The sequence below is a fragment of the Macaca nemestrina genome, chromosome 15 (assembly GCF_043159975.1).
Source record: "Macaca nemestrina isolate mMacNem1 chromosome 15, mMacNem.hap1, whole genome shotgun sequence".
NCBI lineage: Eukaryota > Metazoa > Chordata > Mammalia > Primates > Cercopithecidae > Macaca > Macaca nemestrina.
Window position 1 is genome coordinate 54,331,128 of NC_092139.1, and position 21,989 is coordinate 54,353,116.

The window sequence follows — 21,989 nt, forward strand, 5'->3', positions numbered from 1 at the left end:
TCAATTTCAAGCAATCTACTCTCTCGTCACCCGCTATTTCTTATCCTTCCCGCCCACTCCTTCTGGAACCCTAATTCCAACAACTCTTCAACCTTACTGGGTCCTTGAATCCAATAACCCCACCATCTTGTCACTATCTCTGATGCCCCTCAAGTCCTCACTTCCTTTCTTTCTCAATTTAGCTTCCACAGCTCCTCTTTTTAATCAATCCTTTCACTGTCCTCCAACCCCTCTGCCTCTTTCTCCCTCTAACATATTCATGTAATAAAACCCCAGTCTCAGTTTCAACCCTGATTCAATTGAAAGTATTTATCAGAGCACAGACCATGTACTGGATACAAAAGATTTTTTTAAATTTTGTATTAAATATTTAATGCATGTGAAAAAAACAAGTTTTGTATATACATAATTTACGATGTATAACAAACACCTTAAATCACCCACTCAACAAAAGCATCCAGTCCAATCAGGCTTTGACACCACTCCCCAACACTGCACTAAGGAGTTCCACACCGCTAATCCAATGGCCAATTTTCACTTCTCTCCAGGGCCAACAGCAGATACACATGTAATCTGTGCCCAAGCACCACTAGCCTGGTCCATCAGAAGGAAGCAGAGTCCAGAAGCCTGACATAAAACTTCCGGATATATGTTGGGGCCTAAAGTGTATATTCTCCTATTGCAAGTGATATAGTTTGGATATTTGTCCCCTCCAAATCTTATGTTGAAATCTGATCCCCAGTATTGGAGGTGGGGCCTGGTGGAAGACATATGGATCATGGGGGTGGATTCCACATGAACATCGTGGTGCTGTCCTTACAGTAATGAGTGAGTTCCCTCTCCATTCGTTCCCATGAAAACTGACTGTTACAAAGAGGCTGGCACCACCTCCTCTCTCTTATCATGTGATGCCCACTCCCCTTTGCCTTCTATCATGAATGGAAGCTTCCTAAGGCCCTCAAAACAGGAAGATGCTGGTGCCATGCTTCTTGTACAGCCTGCAAAACCATGAGTCAAATAAACCTCTTTTCTTTATAAATTACCCAGTATTCCTTTATAGGAACACAAAGGGACTAAGACCATAGGAAATGAAACAAAGTCATCTTTTAGCTCCACTGACAGGTTTGTTTCTTACATACAATTACAGCCATATTGTACATGCTAGTTATACTAGTTTAAAATATAAAAAAAAATCCATAAATATATATTCAAAAATTTATCATAACTGAGCATTTATTTCCACAAGCATTCTCCACAGTATTTTAAACTAAAAACTGAGAGCAGCCTGGAGCAGACACTGTTGCTTTCTCTCCAGCTCCTTCACCTCACCCACCACCCACAACAGACCCTCCCTCTTCCTAACAGAGCCTCCATTTGCTCAGGGATCTTCTCCTCCACAAAGCAGTGCCTCTCTCAGAAGCTGGCCTGTTCCAAGTCCCAGAGGGAGGACCTGATACTGCTGAGCCAGTTATGGTGGCAACACGCCCCTTGCCAGTGACTCAAGCCTGTGACCCAATGCTGATCAATACAAAACAATAGAAGTCTGATGAAGATAGCTGAGACAAGCTTTATTGACTTTAAGGAATAAGTGTTCCCCTTTTTCCTGCCTTTGGCTATCATTCTGTCAGAGTGCAATGGCTGTGGGCATTTTGCCACCCTGAGGACAAACTGGCCACACTAAGGATGGCAAAGCCAAGAGGTGGAAAGCATCTGGACTGTCAACATCACCAAACCCATGAATTAGCTAATTCTGGGGGCTCCCTGCCTTGGGGCCTCTTTTTATAGGAGAAAGAAATTCTTATTACTTGCTTATATTTGAGTTTTTTGTTACCTCCAACCAAAAATATCCTTGTAGGCAGACAGCTGACATAAAATTTGCCAATTCCAACAGGAAACAAACACTAGTGTCAACTGAAAAGATCACAGAAATTATAATACTAATCCTACTTCATTTCTGAAGGCATATTGTTTTCATTTCTTTACTCCTATAAAGTAACCAGATGTACAACATCAAATTCTTAGAAATCAGATAAATAGTAACACTTGGTTAACCAGGAGTGACAGTCCTTGTGTAAAAGTAATTATGTATAAAGATACAGTCCAAATACTTAGTGTTAACCTTTTTAAAAGTACAGCTATTTTTACTCAACATTTTTGACACACATTTCTCAAATGCAGGATTCTAAAACTTTGTTTTTAATACATATCAAGTACCAATATAATAAAACATAATATACAAACTGATATCAAAATTAAATGTGAGTTATATTACATTTTAATATATTTATCTCTCTTTTAGGAATCAAGTTTCATCAGATATTTTAAAGTCAATGCATACTTGGATCTCCTTTTCTTGATCTGTATTGGAGCTAGCCTACATTATAATCAAAATCGCTCTGAGGGGAAAAGTTGGAGACAGAAATAAAATGACTACAGCCTAGGAACTGTAGTCACCTCTACCCCCCCTAACTAAGGAGGCAGGAAAGTGATGAGGAGAGTGTTTACAGCTGTCCAATAATGTATCATGTCAAATAAATATGATCGGCAGTAATAACAGCTCACAAAACAGCTTTGTATACATTGACTCAACCTCCAACAACCACAGGAGGGTGGGTATCATTCTTACCCCCACTAGAAAGGGTAGGTCACTGCCAGTACTCGAACCCAGGCAGTCAGCCTCCCATACTGTTCACCCAATTAAGTGTAATACTAATAGAAAGTTGGCCGGGCACGGTGGGTCACACCTGTAATCCTAGTACTTCGGGAGGCCGAGGCCTGCAGATGACTTGAGCCCAGGAGTTCGAGACCAGCCTAGGTAACATGGTGAAACCCCATCTCTACAAAAAATACAAAGATTAGCGGGACTTGGTGGTGTGTTTCTGTAGTCCCAACTACTTGGGAGGCTAAGATGGGAGGATGGCTGGAGCCTGGGATGTGGAGGTTGCAGTGAGCCATGATTGAGCCACTGCACTCCAGCCTGGGCAACAGAGCTAGACCTTGTCTCAAAAAATGAAAAATAAAATTTCAAAAAAGATATTGTAACTTTAAAAAAAAAGTGAGAGAGGAAGTTAAGGGAAGCATGCCTGGAAATATATTTTGTTTTATTTTGTTGTAAAACAAAAAGAACACAGGAGAGATATGGCACAAGTCACAGAACTAAATAGTTACTAAATACAAAAGTACACCCAGAAGTTGGTTTGTTTAAAAAGTACACCAGAGTCAGTTTGCAAGTGGAATGACCTTCCTCCTAGACAATTCAAAAGGGTGGCATTTCTGTGAAATTAACTCAGTAAAGACTGAAGTGGCTTTCCCCAAGGGACCGTCATAACCTCCAGGAAATCATCATATTATCCCCAACTTGTGAGCAGCCTCCAATATTGTCACCTCTGCTGTGTCCCTAACACAAAAAACCGAAGGCCCTTCTGGTCGCTGGGCAGTCACTCACAGGCACACAATCTGCTAATAGCATGTGAAGGCCTGAAACTCACGACCTGAAGGATGGGTGATAGGGAATTTTGTTATAGGAGTCCAGTGGAACATGCTACAGCCATTTAAGTCTTATGTAATTCTTCACTTACTGATGTGGAAAAATATCCAAGGCTTTAAGTCAAAAACATAGTGTTAGACCATGCAGAATGACTATTCATGTAAAACCGTGTTTGTGTGTGTAACCGAGGCAGCAAGCGAGGCAGGTGCAGGGAAGAGAGAGAGAAAGGAATGCACCCAAGCAAGTGCCAGCCTAGAAAGCACATTCACTGGGATTTCAGTAATGCTCGGCAGAGGACTGCAGAATTTGAGGACCCCTTGATACCTAAATTATTTTTCATATGTTCATATTATCCAAATGTTTACAATGAGTATGTAAAATTGTAGAACCAGAAAAAAACTATAAAGCTGTTTTGGAGGGTACTTCCAGGGTGTTCGAAAAAGGGATTTTTTTCAAAGCCTGAACATTTACCACAAAAAACTCATCAATCACAATACCAGGCCATACTTTTCTCCAAACCTGTCTTACTTTTCTAAAAGAGTATCTTTACCAATTCTAAAATGTTGTAAAAAATAGCAAATGACTTAAATTTCCTCTGTCCAATTTTTTAATTATACTCCTTCTGTAACAGCACATACTTGGTACATAATGCTCTGGAACGACCTAGTTATTTAGAGGAACTTTGCTGCCTTTGTGTTTCTCTAGACATCATTCACTGAAAAGGATAAAAAATAATAGAACTGGGCAGAAAGACATTTCTCTGACCAGCCATTCAGCAGCTAGCACTGAGTAGGCAAGAGCAAATGTTTGACACTTTTGAATGCAAAGAAGTGATGAAATTTCCAGTCACAATGAGACCTATTCCTAAGACCTGGAAGCCTTAGTCCATGTGAGTCAACCTCTCCTCGTTGTGCTTAAACCTGATGCTGACTGACTGTCAACTGACAGAACAGAAGCTTCTTCATAGCACACTATAAAAGTGCTAAAGAGATGGTTTATGCTCAGAAATGATGTCTCTGGAAGAACACAAATGATTCTCCTCCTGTATGTAGCTAACCTAATACTGTCATATTTTGAAACACCATAGCCAACTTTCTGAATAAGACATAAGGTTCAGTTAGCAACACTGGTTCACAGAATTACGTGTTTGCAATTAACAGAGCCAAAGATCAAGATTCCCTCAGGTCTTTCCATTGAGAAAAGACCAACACAAAGCACAACTGGGGTCCTAATTTAGGTGGATATCTGATGTGGAGCCAATCTGCAGTGTTTGCTGCCTTTTGCAACCATTCATATTAAATTGTTGGTGTACTGACCCATCAACATTTTTCTGGTCTCATTCTTTTCCAGTCACTGACAGATCTCCATGTCTTTGTCAGCAGCAGGAGCACTTTTTAATGTGCCTGTTCTCTGCCTGTCAGTAGAGTTGGGGATAACAGCAAGCCCGTCTCCATATTGCTACAAGCTCAGGCCACTGTGTGGGCCCATTACATGGCCCACTATACTCCAGCTTTGCCAACCCACTGGCCACAAAGTGTTTCCATCCTGTCTTCTCATCACTACTCGCTGCTGCAGTAAGGAGGGACACAGGCTGTCTGTCCCCATCATCCTTAACACCTATGCTTGCTACAGCTTCCGCAGCCACTCATTTCTCTTCTCTGGCACTGCTTTTCTTTCTCTTCCCTCTTCCCTTGTCTGCCACCAGTCACTGGTCAGTTTTTGGGCAAAAGATCTGACCTTTTATAAAGTAAGCCAAAGAAAGCTTTGTTACAAAGCTTGTGGTCAGAAAACCAATCTCTGGTAAGCTAACCAAGCAAGTATAGTCTCTATGAGGGAACCACATTGATTCCTTGAGACCTAAAGGTCAGCTCAGATCAATCCTCTGCTCTTAGCCCCACTGGAGTGCCCCATCTTATCTTACTTAGAGTAACATCCCAAGTCCTTACTGGGATGCCAAAGTCCCACGCCATCTTACCCCTATCTCCCCTCTCCCACCCCTGCTCCTTTCCTGGCTCCTTCTATCCTCCACCCCTCCACCCCTATTGACTTCCATGAGATTTCCAGTCTATTTATGACTCAGAGCCTAGTACTTACTGTTCCCTCTGCTTAGAACACTATTCCCCAAAAATAATCACAAAGCTGCTCCTTTGCTTAACCCAGGTCTCAGTCCAAAGCTCTCTTCAGAGAGGCCTTCCCTCACCCCAATATCTAAATAAGCATACACGTACCTTTATCAAGCAGAATTTTTCTATCATCATTACCTGAAATTGTATCATATATTTGTTATTTGATTTTTTTGTTCTTGTTTTTCAGAGATGGAGTCTCACTATGTTGGCCAGGTTGGTCTTGAACTCCTGGCCTCAAGCAATCCACCTGCCTGGGTCTCACAAAGTACTAGGATTACAGGCATGAGCCGCTGCACCCGGCCTGTTATTTGTCCATCTACCCTAATAGAATGAAAGTCCCATGAGCGCTAGGGCTTCATCTGCAAATAGCAGGCACTCAGTCACTATATGTGCCTTTAAAAACAGTGGAAATAGTCCAAGCTACATAGACCTAAAGAGTAGTCAATCCCATTTGTTAAAAGGGCAACCCTTTACTCCCATCAAACTAGAAAAATAATCCTCTCACTTAAGCCTGGGAGATCAAGGCTGCAGTGAGCTGTGATCATACCACTGTACTCCAGCCTGGGTAACAGAGAGAGACCCCTATCTCAAAAAAAATTTTTTTGTGACAGAGAGAAACCCCTATCTCAAAAAAATTTTTTTAAATTAAAAAAACAGAAAAATAATCCTCAAATATGACTCCCATAATCTTAAATAGAATTTACAGAATGTCATCTAAGCTTTGCTCAATGATATATGATTATTAGCACAAAAGTCAATGATCCTCTTATGGTATAAATGGGCATGGGCAGAGCTACAAGCAGTTCTGTTCTGGGAGGGAATGTGCCAGAATGCCTTTCCTCTATTCCTCTACTTTCTCGGAAATACAGGAGCCAGAATGAGATTCCATCTCTAGGAACAGGACAAGTGATCCAGGCTAGCCAATCACGGTACTCCATCTCTAGGAACAGGACACGGGATCCAGGCTGGCCAATCACCGTACCCCATCTCCCTCACCCAGTGATTGGTACAGGAATGGGTACGGGCCCTAGGGGAGTGGCCACACTCCTCTCAAGGGTCACTAGCTGCCAGGACATGTCAGGCTGGCAATGCTAGGGACCATCACACCTGTATCTGGCAGAGTTGGCCTGAGAATGAAGCAGAAGCACAGAAAACAAAAACACAGAACCAAAGGTAGAGACTATTTTCCACCAAGTGGGGAGGTGGGAAAAGACAGAGTGGATATGAGACTGAGTAAGTATCCTGACCACATCCCTGTGGGCAGTCATCTCAAATGCCAAACGTTCCCTTAGACTGTTTAGCTACGTATGTCATTAAATCCCTCTTTGGCTTAAGTTAGTTCAAGATGGGTTTCTGCCACTTGCAACCTAAAGTCCTAAGTATTACCAATACAAATATACTCAATATATACTACCCTTCTAGTGGAGCAGAATAATTAAGAAAAGAAAAAAAAATGCCTAGTCTGGTTAAACATATACATACAGGTAGCTGTCAAGAGCTGGGGAAAGGAGGGAATAAGGAGTGAATGCTTAATGGTTAGTTTTCCAGGGGTGATGAAAATGTTTTGGAAGAAGATAGAGGTAGCAGTTGCAAAATGCTGTTAATGTACTAAGCACCACTGAATTGTTTACTTTTAAAAGAGTGGGTTTTTTTGTGTTTTTGTTTTTGTTTTTGTTTTTGAGACAGAGTCTCACTCTGTCGCCCAGGCCAGAGTGCAGCGGCTCAATCTCGGCTCAGTACATCCTCCACCTCCTGGGTTCAAGGTTTTTGGTTTTTGGTTTTGTTTTTTTTGTTTTTTGTTTTTCTGAGATGGAGTCTCGCTCTGTCGCCCAGACTGGAGTGCAGTGGCACGACCTCAGCTCACTGCAACCTCTGTATCCTGGGTTCAAGTGATTCTCCTGCCTCAGCCTCCCAAGTAGCTGGGATTACAGGCACCCACCACCACACCCAGCTTATTTTTGTATTCTTAGTAGAGTATTTTGTATTTTTAGTTTTACTATGTTGGTGAGGCTGGCCTCGAACTCCTGACTTCAGGTGATCTGCCCACCTCAGCCTCCCAAAGTGCTGGGATTACAGGTGTGAGCCACCATGTCTGGTCTAAAATGATTAATTTTATGTTATGTGAATTTCAACTCAATAAAAAAAATTAACATTCAAACAATGCTGCAAAGCACTTCTTGATGGTAGAATAGGCTTTTGCAAAAGAGGAAATTGGGTTAAATGGGATATACATTTTAAAGACCATTGATCTGTATTAACAAACGACTTTTCAGAAAGATTGTTCCAAGTTACAGTCCTATCAAAAGTGGAGACAGCTCACACCGTATACTATCATCAGAGAAAAAAAGACAACAGCAAATTTGCTAATATAATGGATAAATACATTTTAATCTCTAAGTTTATATATTTAGATTACTAGTGAGGAACAAACACTGAAAACATTCTTATGGGTCTTAGCATTTGTCCATTTGCAATTTACATATACATACATTTTGAACATTTATTTACTACAATTTTTCTTGTTAATTACACGTAGTTTTTTATGTATTATGTATGTAACTATTTCTCCTCTTATAACTTTCAAATATTTTTCCAGTTCATCATTAACTTTTTACTTCAGTTAAAGGTGATGTGTCTGTTTCTATATTTATTTATTTTGGGAGCAGGAAAAGAGAAAAGGAACAATTCTTTCCAAGACAAATATCTGCAATATGACACACACAGACAAAGACACAGACACATGTTGAGGAAGACTAGAGGATATTTTACTTCCACTCCAGGAGTTCAGCATAAGCTATACCACATCAAGCCTAACTGGCCACATGCATCCTCATCTTCTTAGATACTATAGAGTCCATGGAATAGAGAGAGTCCACTGTTTACACCAGGACTATGACCAGACAGAAATAAAACACGGTGATCCCTAACAGAAGTTGTAAAGAAGCAGCGTATGTCTTCAGTTCCCCTCTCTTCCATGCAGTTTTGAAAATACTATCAAAGATTTCATTTAAAAATTTTTCCCAAATAACCCCATTTAAAAAATGGGCAAAGACATGAACAGATATGTCACAAAAGAAGACATACAAGCAGCCAACAAACATATAAAAAAATGCTCATCATCACGAATCATCAAAGAAATGCAAATCAAAACCACAATGAGATACCATCTCATACCAGTCAGAATGGTTATTAAATAGTTTTAAAAAATGGCCGATGCTGCTGAGGCTGTGGAGAAAACGGAACACTTACACACTGTTGGTGGGAATGTAAATTAGCTCAGCCACTGTGGAAAGCAGTTTTGAGTTTCCCAAAGAACTTAAAAGAGAGTTACCATTTGACCCAGCAATTCCATTACTGGGTATATACCCAAAGGAAAAAATAAATCATTCTACCAAAAAAACACATGCACTCATATGTTCATCGCCATGCTATTCACATCAGAAAAACATGGAATCAACCCAAGTGCCCATTAGTGGTGGACTGGATAAAGAAAATGTGGTACATATACACCATGGAATATTACACAGCCATAAAAAAGAATGAAATCATGTCTTCTACAGCAACATGAATGCAGCTGGAGGCCATAAACCTAAGCGAATTAATACAGGAACTGAAAACCAAATATTACATGTTCTCACTTGTAAGTGAGAGCTAAACACTGAGCACAAGGGGACATAAACATGGCAACAAGATACACTGAACACTACCTAGAGTGGGGACAGAGGGAGTGGGGTATGAGTTAAAAAAAACCTATTTGGCACTATGCTCACTATGTGGATGACGGGATCCACACCCCAAACCTCAGCATCATACAACATACCCATGTAACAAACTTGCACATGTACCCCCTGTACCAAAAATAAAAGTTGAAATGTAAAAAAACAATTTCCTCACTAGCTGTAACAGGTCTTTGACTGGGGGGAATGTGACTCAGTTTTGGTTTTTATAAATTTAAAACTTTACAATAATATCTCTCTAATTTTGTTCCCATGAAGGAATATCTGGGGAATTTGCCTAAGCCTGCCCTTGCCAACAGCTCTCCAGCATTGCTGCCCCTCTTTCCCCCAACCCTCATCAAGGTTTACAAACACCAATCTCTCTCCCTTTGGTCCACGGAAATAGTCCTTTCTTACATCTATTCCCCTTAGAATCCAAGAGATTGGTCTGATAATGAATGTGTGTAAACAAAGGAGATTAGAGAATTCATTTGGGAGAAACCACCACTCTTAATTCATGATCTTGAATCATTAATTTAATGTTGGAAACTTCTGACTGATGAAAACAATCTTTGGGGCAGGAAGGCTTTCAGGAATTATTTAAGCCATGATGGACCAGCTCTGCTCCCCAGTAGACTTAGATCCAGCTATTCAGAAATCACATTTTTGGTTGGTGGTTTTTTTTAAAAAAAGTTACTTATTCTAAACTAAGATTGCAAGCTCTGGTATGCCTAGTGCTATGCACAATGTCTGGCACATAGTTTGTGTTGGACATATAACTGCTAAGTGAATAAAGGAACTTGAGCCAGCTCCCTGGGTTCAAATCCTGATTCTGCCACTAACTGGATGTGTAACCTTGAACAAGGTTCTTAACCTGTCTGTATCTCAACTGTAAAACAGGGATAATGATATTCCCTATCTCATTTGGGCAGATTAAATGCATTAATAAATGTAGAAATATTTATGGCACTGTTCAGCACATAAAAAGTACTAAATAAATATTAATTATTATTATTCCAAATAGAGGAGTAAGCTATCAAGAGAAATCAAGATGAAAAAGAAGCTGCTCAGGTTCTCTATGTACTTATAATTTAGTGGGAAAGAACACGTATAAGGCGTGAACACAAATAAACATGGTATGGGCCAGGCACAGTGGCTCACGCCTGTAATCCCAGCCCTCTCGGAGGCCAAGGCAGGCAGATCGCAAGGTCTGGAGCTCAAGAACAGCCTGGCCAACATGGTGAAACCCCATCCCTACTAGTAATACAAAAAAATTAGCTGGGCATGGTGGCACGTGCCTGTAATCCCAGCTACTGGGGAGGGTGCAGCAGAAGACTTGCTTGACCAGGGGAGGTGAAGGTTGCAGTGAGTGGAGACCGTGCCACTGCACTCCGGCCTGGGCGACAGAGCAAGACTTTGTCTCAATAAATAAATAAATAAATAAATAAATAAATAAGCATGGTGCAGCCAGGCGCAGTGGCTCACGCCTGTAATCCCAGCACTTTGGGAGGCTGAGGTGGATGGATCACAGGGTTAGGAGTTCAAGACCAGCTTGGTCAAGATGGTGAAACCCCGTCTCTACTAAAAATACAAAAATTAGCCAGGCACGGTGGCAGATGCCTGTAATCCCAGCTACTCAGGAGGCTGAGGCAGGAGAATCACTTAAACCCAGGAGGCGGAGGTTGCAGTGACCCAAGATCACACCACTGCACTCTAGCCTGGGCTGCAAGACTCCATCTCAAAAAAATTAATAAATAAATACGAAAATAAGCATGGTGCAAAGTCAAAGGCCATTAATACCAAACAAAAGGTACAAAGTGCTGTGGGAATTCTGAGAAGAGATACATTCAGGGCAAGAGGATGAAGAAAGCCCACATGGAAGATATAAAGTGTTGGCACTATCTCCTGGAAAAACTGTAGATGGCAGGATGGACAACGGCTTCCAGGAAATGGATGGTAGATTAGTTTGGGTTCTCTGAGAAGTAGAGGCCAAGACGGGGTTAGACATGCGAGAGATTTATTGGGGAAAATGCCCATGGAGGATAAATGAGAAGGAGCTGGTGAAGGCAGGGAGAGGATTTAGACTATGATGCAGGTCTGACCCCTGGGAAGGGGAGTGGGGAATGAAGGAAGGTTGAGTAGGAAGAGTGTCAGACGTCAACACAGTTCTGAGAAGGTCTTAGGCCAACAGGAAGTCCTCAAGCCAAAGGGGCCCTTCAGAGGCATCTGAAGTGTGCAGGAATAGGTAGCATTAATACTCCTGCAGTGCTCAGTAATGGGCTAAGAGCTTCCCAAGGGAAACTAAGCTTTGGCTCAAAATTGGTAGATTCAGGGAGCAGCAGCTGGGGGCATCAGTCAATCATGCTCCCCACAGCAGGAGAAGCAGCACATTCTTATGGCTGTCATAGTCAGGCACAAGCAATGTCACAAGTACCATGCTTGTACTTTCAGGCATGGCTAAGGTTCAATGAATATGTGTCATCACTTGAAATCAAACACAATATCCATGGGCTCCTGAACTTTATCAAAAGGGATTTTTTTAACTTAACCATAATTATAATACCAAAATTTGATTACTACTTTGTCCAGGGGCAGTGGCTCACGCCTGTAATCCCAGCACTTTGGGAGGCCGAGGTGGACTAATCACTGGAGGCGAGGATTTCAAGACCAGCTTAGCCAACATGGCAAAACCTTGTTGCTACTAAAAACACAAAAATTAGCCAGGCATGGTAGAGCAAGCCTGTGATCCCAGCTACTCAGGTGGCTGAGGCATGAGAATCGCTCCAGGAGGCAGAGGTTGCAGTGAGCCGAGATTGCACCACTGAACTCCAGCCTGCGTGACAAAGGGAGACTCCGTCCCCCAAAAAAAAAAAAAAAAAAGATTACAACTACTTTTAAAATAGCTGTGGTTTCAGTTCTAAAACAATACAAAAGACATAAAATGGTTATGAAACATCACTTTTCTGAAAATTAAGGCTAAAACCCTGAATTGAGGATTCAGAATGAACTCAGAAACAATCTACTAAGAAACTATATGGTAAATCCTTTAAATGACATAATCTCTCTAAAATTCCTATTTTTACTTTATCAAATTCTCAATTGCTAGATTTTGTTAGTGGATTCTGGATCCTCTCACCGGAAAATGCTATTTGTATTGACACATTCAGGAGGCTTTAACTATGTAAAATAACCTGTATTGAAGACCACCTAAAATACATTCACAAATAGATATTTAATAAATTTCTTTTATAATTAATATGAAGTGATTGCTTAAGGTAGTAATTTGATTAAATAAGAATATGAGAAGACATTTTGCAAAAGTGTAAACTGGTACATGAATTTGAGATATCAACAGAGTTACATTTTACATGCGGTTAAGTCATAAGAAAGGCAAAAGTAGAAAAAATTAAAATGATCCTTTAACTCCGGAGTCATACCCAGCAGGGGGATGCTCTCACAGTGAAAGGCACAAAGGAAAGACTATCGGCAACACGGTGGGTGCCCATGTCCCACCTTAGGTCCACTCTGGGGCACATGGTCATTGAGTGGAAGGGCATACCACATCTGTGCTACTTAAACTGGCCTCATTCTATATAGATTTTCCGCCTTCTTAGTGAATATTTAACATAAACGTTAAATGCATTTTTCAGTCACTCCCTAAGGAAAAAAAACAAAGCCTTCCAGATAACAGATGTCCTTTTTTTAAGAGGTTATGTGGCACAGAAGAGGGAGCAAGACATATTTAAGTTCCTATCACCACATGAGTGAGAAAACTGGCTCAGCAAATGACTTCACCTGTTACCTTCACAGAGGGGACAGAAGCCATGATGTGAGAACTCCCTCCCTGTCCCCATCACCCAGCACCCCATTCCTGCTTCCTTCAAGTGGCCTTAGAAGAAGAGGTGTCCCTCTTGTTAAGCCTGATCTCTCACCCCAGGCTCTCAATCTCACTGCAGATGACACCATTCTGCATTATTATCCCCCGTTTCTTCAATTTCGCTCTTTATTAGTTACTTCTATATAAACTCAAATTCCTCCAGTTCTAAAAAAATGTAAAAGTCAAATCTCCATACACACAAACACCTCCATGTTAGGTGTTCTTTCAAATGCAAGACCCAGAAACATGACTCAAGCTAGTTAACATGTTACCAGTTCCTGCAACTGAGCAGCTCAGGATGGACCTGGCAAAGACACGGCCAAACTCAGGACTCAGGGGCTTCCTCTCACTCTCCACCTCTCTATTGTCATTCCCTGTGAGTGTGGAATTCAATTTAAGGCACGTGCTCCCCACATGGTGGGAAAAACAAATGCCAGCAGCCCAGACTATACCTTCAGGGCTTGCAATCCAAAGGAAGGGAGCTCTCTCTCTCCCAGCATCTATGTTTCAAATCTCAGAGGAGAATGGGATTCTCAGACACTAAATGGGAAGAGACAGGATTTGGCTCCTCTTCTGCTTAAAACTCTTCACTGGAGTCCCAACATCTACCTACACCATAAGTTAAAACACTGTGCACTGAACTCCATGGTGCTACACACCATTACCTTTGCACACGTTCCTCTCTCTATAGTACCCTCATCCCCAACTTGTCCCCCTGGTAAAATCCTTTATCCATTATTCAAAACCTACTTCAGACCTAACCTCCCTAAAGAAGCACTGGCTGGTGTCTCCAGGAGGTCTTGCTGCTGTTCCTCCTCTGCACCTGTGCCCACCTCTATGGTTCCACCACACTCCTCAGTGCCACTCAGAACCCTCGTGGTAAATTTCATTGTTTACATGGCTATTTCTCCTACCAAACCATAAATCCTGGGCTTGTGCCTTACTAACATCTAAACACAGACTTACTTATGTCAGACATGCAGGCAAACACATACGCACTCACACACTCTTTAAAACAATGCTTGTGACTTGATTTTTGTTGTTGTTGATACAGGGTCTTGCTCTGTCACCTAAGCTGGAGTGCAGTGGCACAATCAAGGTTCACTGTAGCCTTGACCTCCTGGGCCCAAGTGATCCTCCAGCCTCAGCCTCCCGAGGAGCTGGGGCCACAGCACATGCAAGCATACCCAGCTAATTTCTTCATCGGTTTGTAGAGAAGGGGTCTCACTATATTGCCCAGGCTGGTACTGAACTTCTGGGCTGATCTTCTCACTTAACCCTCGCAAGGTGTTGGTATTACAGGCATGAGCAATAGCACCCAGCTTGATTTTTTTTAAATTCAAGGACAAGATAATTGTTTAACACATTATATTATTCTTAATTTTACAGAACAATAATTTATATGCCTTCTTTTTAAAATTTTTAAAAATTCAAATTGAAACAATTTGCTATTTTGAAAGTCAAGGTTTTTTTGGTTGTGATTTTGCGTTTCTTTTTGAGAGTCTTACTCTGTTGCCCAGGCTGGAGTGCAGTGGTGCGATCTCTGCTCACCGCAACCTCCACCTCCCAGGTTCAAGCAATTCTCCTGCCTCAGTCTCCCAAGCAGCCACGCCTGGCTAATTTTTGTATTTTTAGTAGAGACGGTGTTTCACCATGCTGGCCAGGCTGGTCTTGAACTCCTGACCTCGTGATCTGCCCACCTGAGCCTCCTAAAGTGTTGAGATTATAGGCGTGAGCCACCGCGCCCGGCCAAGTTTTTTTCTAAATAAAAAAATTCTTTGTAGTTCTATCTTGATACTCAGTTTGGTAACCAAAGATCAGTACTCTAAACACCTAGTAAAAGTATTATGCCTGTCCACAAATAAAGTACTTCCAAAATAAAAATCCAAATTATAAAAGTTTACAGCAAAATATTCTAGACCTACCAATTATCTCCCTTCTCAGAGTAAAAGATGGAAGCCAAACTTTTTTAGTATCTTAAACAAAACATCTGAGCTCGGACATTTACCCTATGTTCACTTTTCTCACATCAGAAGTCTAGACAACCTCAAGCCTTAGAGGGAGGGATGGCGTATTTGTGCTACATATATGTGTCCAAAGTTCCATTTACATTCCAGAGGTTATAAATGTAATTGATGAAAAAATAGCAAAGGAAGCATTATGACAAAATCACTTTGTACCAAACAAGGTCAACTGAGATAGACCATACTAAGACTGCCTGAAGAGTCTGAAATTACACCTCCCAGCTTTGTTCTAGTTGTAGAATGTCCACGTGGCATTAATGTCCAGGCAAATATTTATCACCTGCTAGGCCTGCCAAGGTTACAGGGAAGGCAATGAACACTAAAACACTGGAGGAGACTGTTTATCGTCTGCCCATGCTCCAATCAAATATGATAATCCTAAGTCTCCCTAGAAAAATGCAGAAAAATTGACCAGAAAGAGAGAAGCCAACATCACAGCAACATTTTTGGGAGGCATGCAAAAATTGCTGGGGTTTTGTTTCTATGTTATCATTCATTCTACTGGATAAATATATTTTCTGATATGTAAATTTCCTTTTGAATCAGATAACTAGCAGAAGCATAACATGACCTTCATAATCAGATGAGTCTCAGCTTTCCTGCTTGCTAGCAGACAAGTAGCTATTCTCACTGAGCTTCAGTTTCCTCAGCTGGGGAGAGGAACACTTCCTTTGTTACAGCTGCAAAAAGATTCAATGAGGTCATGATGATCATAACCAATAAAACTAAACATATGATAGCATTCTATCATTTCATTAAGGTCCAGATCCCATGTCCCACACCCCCCAGACACGCCACTTGGATCTTGCCTTTTCTTAAACTCAAAATGTAGAACACCAAACTCATCTTTCCCATCCTTGCCCAGGATCCCTTCCCAATTGTTCTCACTCTGTAGATGACACTCCTATTATCCCAAATACCTACCACCAATTATCAAATTATAGAAAGGTATTTATTGGTAGTCAGACTACGGTGAAAATGGCAGCCTCAATCCTTGCTGCTAGCAGGGCCAATGGAGCAACACTTACTAAAGCACTGTGAATCATCATCAAATGTTCAAACCCAGCAATCTTACTTCAATAAAATCTATTCTAATGAAATATAGAAAAAGCTGCTCCTCAGGATGTTTACTGAAGTATTGTTTATATCAGGAAAAGGGAAGGAAGAAAAAAAGGAAAGAAGGAAGGAGAGAAAAGAACACAATTTAACAATCCAGGAAATCGTAGGCTAAATTATGGGACACGGTCTTAACAAACAGTTGTACTTAAAAATGAGAGGAACAAAACATGAAAAATGCTAATGATAAAATAAAAGACATTTAAAACTGTATGTCAATTTGTTCCTACCTAGAGCGACATATGCACAAAACGAACTATATGACAATGCTGTGTTTTGCTCTGTTTGTATATACAGCATTTGTGAGAGACGGTTCTCTACTCTGGTCCAAACCTAGGTCATAATTTGACCTGAGTCTGGCTTATGATCCCCCAGCCAGCCTTAGCTTCTGCTTGTCAGGCTACTGTTCCACTCATTCCCTAGGACCCTACTCTACCCCTGGCCTATGCAGGACACTGTGGACATCCTCTGGGCAAAGGTCCTCAGTGCCCAACACCACACCTCGCTACTGCCCCACTGGACGCAGTGAAAGCCAGGCTGGTTTCCTTACCCTCCTATATCACTGCCACATTACTTCCGCCACCAGCTCTTCCATCTTCCCTTGGTGGGAATTGCCCCTCCCCTCTGCTTTCCCAAATTCTAACCTTGCTCTGTCCAGTGTGCAGCCACTAGTGACATATGACTAATGAGCACCTGAAACACAGCTAGTGTGAACCAATATGTGCTGTAAATATACAATATACAATGAATTCCAAAAACTTCGTAGGAAAAAAAGATGTAAAAAATACTGATAGCATTTTATATTGATTACCTGCAGATATAATACATGTTAGAAACATGGACTTAAATAAAATGCACCATTAAAATTAATTTCATCTGATTCTTTTTACTTTTTAACATGTGGTCACTAAAAAAGATTAAAATTGCACATATGGCTCACATTATATTTCTATTGGACAGAACTAGTCTAACCATTCTTTGGAGCCCAGCATGAGTAAAACGTTGATATGATTTGGCTGTGTCCTCATCCAAATCTCACCTGGAATTGTAATAATCCCCATATGTCGAGGGCTGGGCCGGCTGGAGATAACTCAGTCATGAGGGTGGCTTTCCCCATGCTGTTCTCAGGGTAGTGAATAAATCTCACAAGATCTGATGGTTTTATAAACGGGAGCTCCCCTGCACAAGCTCTCTTGCCTGCCACCAAGGAAGACATGACTTTGCTTCTCATTCACCTTCTGCCATGATTGTGAGGCCTCCTGAGGCATATGCAACTGTGAGTCAGTTAAACCTTTTTCCTTTATAAATTACCCAGTCTCGGGTATGTCTTTATTAGCAGCGTGAGAACAGATGACTACAAACCTCCTTAAAGATGCCCTTATTTTTGTGACATTCTTAATTATCTCTTTTGTTCTCTGAAATCCTATAATGGATTCTACCATATACCCGACCATCTAATTACATAACACACCATAAATTTACTATTATTTTGTATCTGTTCTTCTCACTATATCAATGCCATTTCTATATCCTAATTTGGGACTCATCGTAAACACTCAACTTTTAATTAGACACACTATCTGGCTAGGCATGGTGGCTCATGCCTGTAAGCCCAGCACTTTGGGAGGCTGAAGTGGGAGGATTGTTTGAGTCTATGAGTTCAAGACCAGCCTGAGCAACATGGCAAAACCCCGTCTCTACAAAAAATATAAAAATCTGGCCGGGCGTGGCGGCTCACACCTGTAATCCCAGCACTTTGGGAGGCCGAGTTGGGCAGATCACCTGAAGCCAGGAATTCAAGACCAGCCTGGCCAACACGGTGAACCCCTCTCTCTACTAAAAACATAAAAATTAGCCAGGCCCAGTGGTACACACCTGTAATCCCAGCTACTCAGGAGGCTGAGGCATGAGAATCACTTGAACCCAGGAGGCGGAGGTTGCAGTGAGCCAAGATGGCACCACTGCACTCCAGCCTGGGTGACAGAGTGAGACTCCATTTCAAAAAAAGAAAAAAAAATGAGCCTAGTGTAGTGATGCATGCCTGTAGTCCCAGCTACTCCGGGGGCTGAGGTGGGAGATTACTTGAGCCAGGGAGGCCGAGGCTGTAGTAGTTGAGCCAAGGTCAAACTACTGTACCCCAGCCCGGACAACAGAGCAAGACCCTGTTAAAAAAAAAAAAAAAAAAAAAAAAAAAAAAAAAAAAAAAGACAGGGAATCTTTGCTGGAGCAATATAGTAATACAGAGGGTTTTGTGGTTTTGGTTTTGTCAACAGTGTAGGGAGAACTGGAAGTCACAGGACCTAACTGCTCTTTGTTCTTCCTCTAACATAAGTAAAATCAGCTCCATGTCTTGACACCATGTGTCAAACCGGCCTGTGCCTCAGTTTACCCCTCTGTAAAATAAAGTTAATCATACCAGACCAGTCTATAATACATAGCCAAGCCAAAGTATCTACATCCAAATTGGAGTTATTACCATGACACTAAGAAATACTCTACTTCCACAACTAATTTTATGTTTCTCACCCGGTTGTTTTAAATACAGACTACTTTTTAGGAAAGAGAACAAATTCATCACTAATATCAAAAATAAGAAAGACCGAGAAAAATTAGCTATCAAAATACTTGTCCAATCCTATTAATGGTGGGAGATATGTTGGGAAAGGAAACTGTTAAAGGCCTGCTTCAAGCTGAAGTCATTTATTCATCATACTCACAATCATCCTTGAAAAGGCAAACATTACCATGCCCATTTTACAGAGTAAAGAAACCAAGGTTCAAAGACAGGCTACGTAACTAGCTCGAGTCATGAAGCTGCAGGCAGCAGGGACAGGCTGCAAATACCCAAGTCAGTGGCATAATCTTTGTATACTTAAAAAAAAAATCACTATTATCACTTCAAGATAAAATATATGAAAAGCAAAAGCGTTATATAAATACACACATAAAAATACAATAGTAATTACTATTCATTTCCTTCAAATAGTTTCCTTGATCTTGGCTTAATTCCTAACTTTTAGTTCAAGAGGCCTTTGTTTTCTAAGCAGACTTTTTTTTGAGTAGCAACCAAATAGAATATTGGGATTAGGTAGGAACTAGTGCATTAATGTACTATTTCTGAAGTCTTGAATAAATCACAGGAGCAAGTGAAAGTTTACATTAAATATTATGACTAGAACTCCTCAAACACATTTTACAAAAATCTAGTCCCTACAAAGATCACAGTAATAAACAAAGCAAACTGGGCCACTCCTCCCGTAAGTATATCAACAAAAATCATACACCTAAGGAAATATAAAAGAACTTCTCCATGTTACAAAACTGAGGTCATGATGAGTTTCGTGAAATGATAAAAGAAAGTTCCCTAAAATAAGAAACTACACCTTAGAGTGAAACTACAATTCCACAAACTTGAAAAGAAACAACTTTCTCAGAATAGGAACAATGTACTGTGTGCTAAGAAATAACCTGATCTAGGTTTACTTGATTCTGCCTTTATAAAATGTAGCCAACTTAATCTTGCAGACCTGGACAGAACAAAAGTGTAAATGCTAAAGCACAGAAAAAGGCTCGAAGTATCAAGTGCTTTAAAACACAGCTCAACTCTCCTTTATCAAAAATGTCCCTGCAGTAGGTGTTAATCAGTCACTACTAGGAACTCCACACAATGCAACCTGTGTATTGTGCAACCTGTGAGTGCATGGTATCTACAGGAAGTAGAAAATTCAGTTTATCAAGAACACCACACTTCACTCTCAAAAGTCTTGAAAACGAATCCCTGTAACAGTAACTAATTTACATTTCATTTCAAACTGAACAAGTCAGTGTAACCTCAAGGAATGTGAGACTGTGAATTACTTCACTTGGCCAAATCAGGTGTGGTTTGGTTTGGCTTGGGTTCTTTTCCCCCTCAGAGGTAGAATATAAATAGAAATAATCAGCAACTTCTGATCTCATGAATAAGATCTTTATTTAAAATCCTCACATGTTAAATCATTTTATGCAATATTCTTTCAAGTGACAGACACATTAGCACTAGGCAAGTTTTGTGAATTTTAGGACTAAAAGACACCTAGAAGAAACATAAGGTGTTCTTTCCTTCGCCACCAAATACACAGGCAAGTAAGTGTGTCTAGAGACAGCAAAGGTGTTTTCATCCTAAAGAAAAGACTTAGGAGGCAAAAAATACAGAAAACAAAACATAGCCTAGGCGAACCAGCTACAGATCACATGCAGCAGGTGACAGGAGGCCTTGTGGACACCTCACACCCACAGGGGTAAGCTTCATTACAGGTCAACTCCAAGCCCACCTGAGCTCCTCAGAACCTCCACCCAGCAGGCCATAAACCAGAAGGTGGCAGACACCATCACTGTCACGCTGATAATAAAGGAGAAGCAGCCTCCCTGAACCCAAGAAAACCACCCCTCTCTCCAAGCAGGAAGAGAAGGCCCCTTCACTCCAACGACACAAAGAAACTGAAGCAGCCAAACCCAAAATAAAAATTAAATTTAAAAAGCAGCATGGGAAAACAGATGATAAATCTGCGCTGGGATCACTTGGAATCTCAGTCTATTTGGGGTCTCACACTCAAAAGTAAAAATAAAATTTAAAAGGAGGATGACAGAGATGAGAGCCCAATTAGGTCTGTGCTGGGTTCACTTGGGGTCTCGGTCTACTTAAGAGTCTCAGACTCAAAAATAAAATTTTAAAAATGAAAGGGGGAGGTGACAGTTCAATGTGTGCGCGTGATGACCACTTGGGATCCAGTTCACTTGCTGGGAGGAGAGGGGACAGGTACCTCTGTGCCCGGCCTCCAGGTTCTCCGGGAGCGCAGGCGCCCGGCGAGAATCTGGGCTAAGTTTAACTCGAGGGCGACTGGAGCAGCGCCCGAGGGCCAGGCTGCGGCTTTCCGGAAACAAAGCCCCGGGGGTCCAAGCCCAGATCCAGGGAAAGGGGTCGGACGCCCACCTATCCCCCTCCCCCGCCTCCCAGCCACCGACCCCTGCCCAGAGGGGCGCCCTCCCAGCAGGTGCCCCTACCCCGGTGCCCCGAGCCCCGCGCCCGGCGCGCGCCTCACCCAGCAGCGCCCGCAGGTGCTTCAGGCGGGTCAGCACGTCCTTCTTCGGGTCCAGCACCTTCTGGGTGGACTTCTTCACATCCCCGTGGCTCCTTCGGGAGAACATCCCGCGGCAGGAAGCCCGGGCCCCGCCGGCGGGGCAGTAGGCGCCTGCGCCACGCGAATCAAAGCATAGGGTCGAGGCCGGCGCGTGTCGCGCGGGCCACTCGCCGCCCCCAGCCCGGCTGCTGCCGCCGCTGCTGCCGCCGCCGCTGCCTCAGCTGTGGCTCCAGGAAGGAGGGGCGGGCCGGTCACGGCGAGGGGCGGGGCAGGAAGGCGGTGTCGATGCGGGACCGAAGGCCCCGCCCCGCGGGAGGTGCCTCCCGGCCCCTTGGGCGCTACGCACGCGCACACAGCCCGACTCTCCTCGCGGGACACTAGCCCGTCCGCGCCAAAACTTAGAGGGGACGCGCTCAGAGCGCGGAGGAGGCGCTTCGAATCACAAAGGAGTTCCTCTCACGCACACGTTGTACTACAAATCCCGAGATGCACCGCGAGCAGTCCTCCAATCAGGCTGGCGGCCTTC

At 42.2% G+C, this 21,989-nt stretch overlaps 1 protein-coding gene across 6 annotated transcripts in view; it reads right to left on the reverse strand.

Moving 5' to 3' along the window:
• Positions 1-21,695, reverse strand: part of LOC105486802 (Ral GTPase activating protein catalytic subunit alpha 2) — a 318,021-nt gene extending 296,326 nt beyond the window's left edge. For 2 of the 6 annotated variants that reach the window (XM_011749855.2, XM_071079738.1), the window contains exon 1: positions 21,425-21,664. In XM_011749855.2, coding sequence (XP_011748157.2) covers positions 21,425-21,530 — 106 coding nt within the window. In that variant the 5' untranslated portion in view covers positions 21,531-21,664. Of the gene's footprint in view, positions 1-21,424 lie in introns of all 6 variants that reach the window. The other 4 variants (XM_011749856.3, XM_011749857.2, XM_011749858.3 and 1 more) reach the window with 3 other exon arrangements.
• Positions 21,696-21,989: the final 294 nt, after the last annotated feature.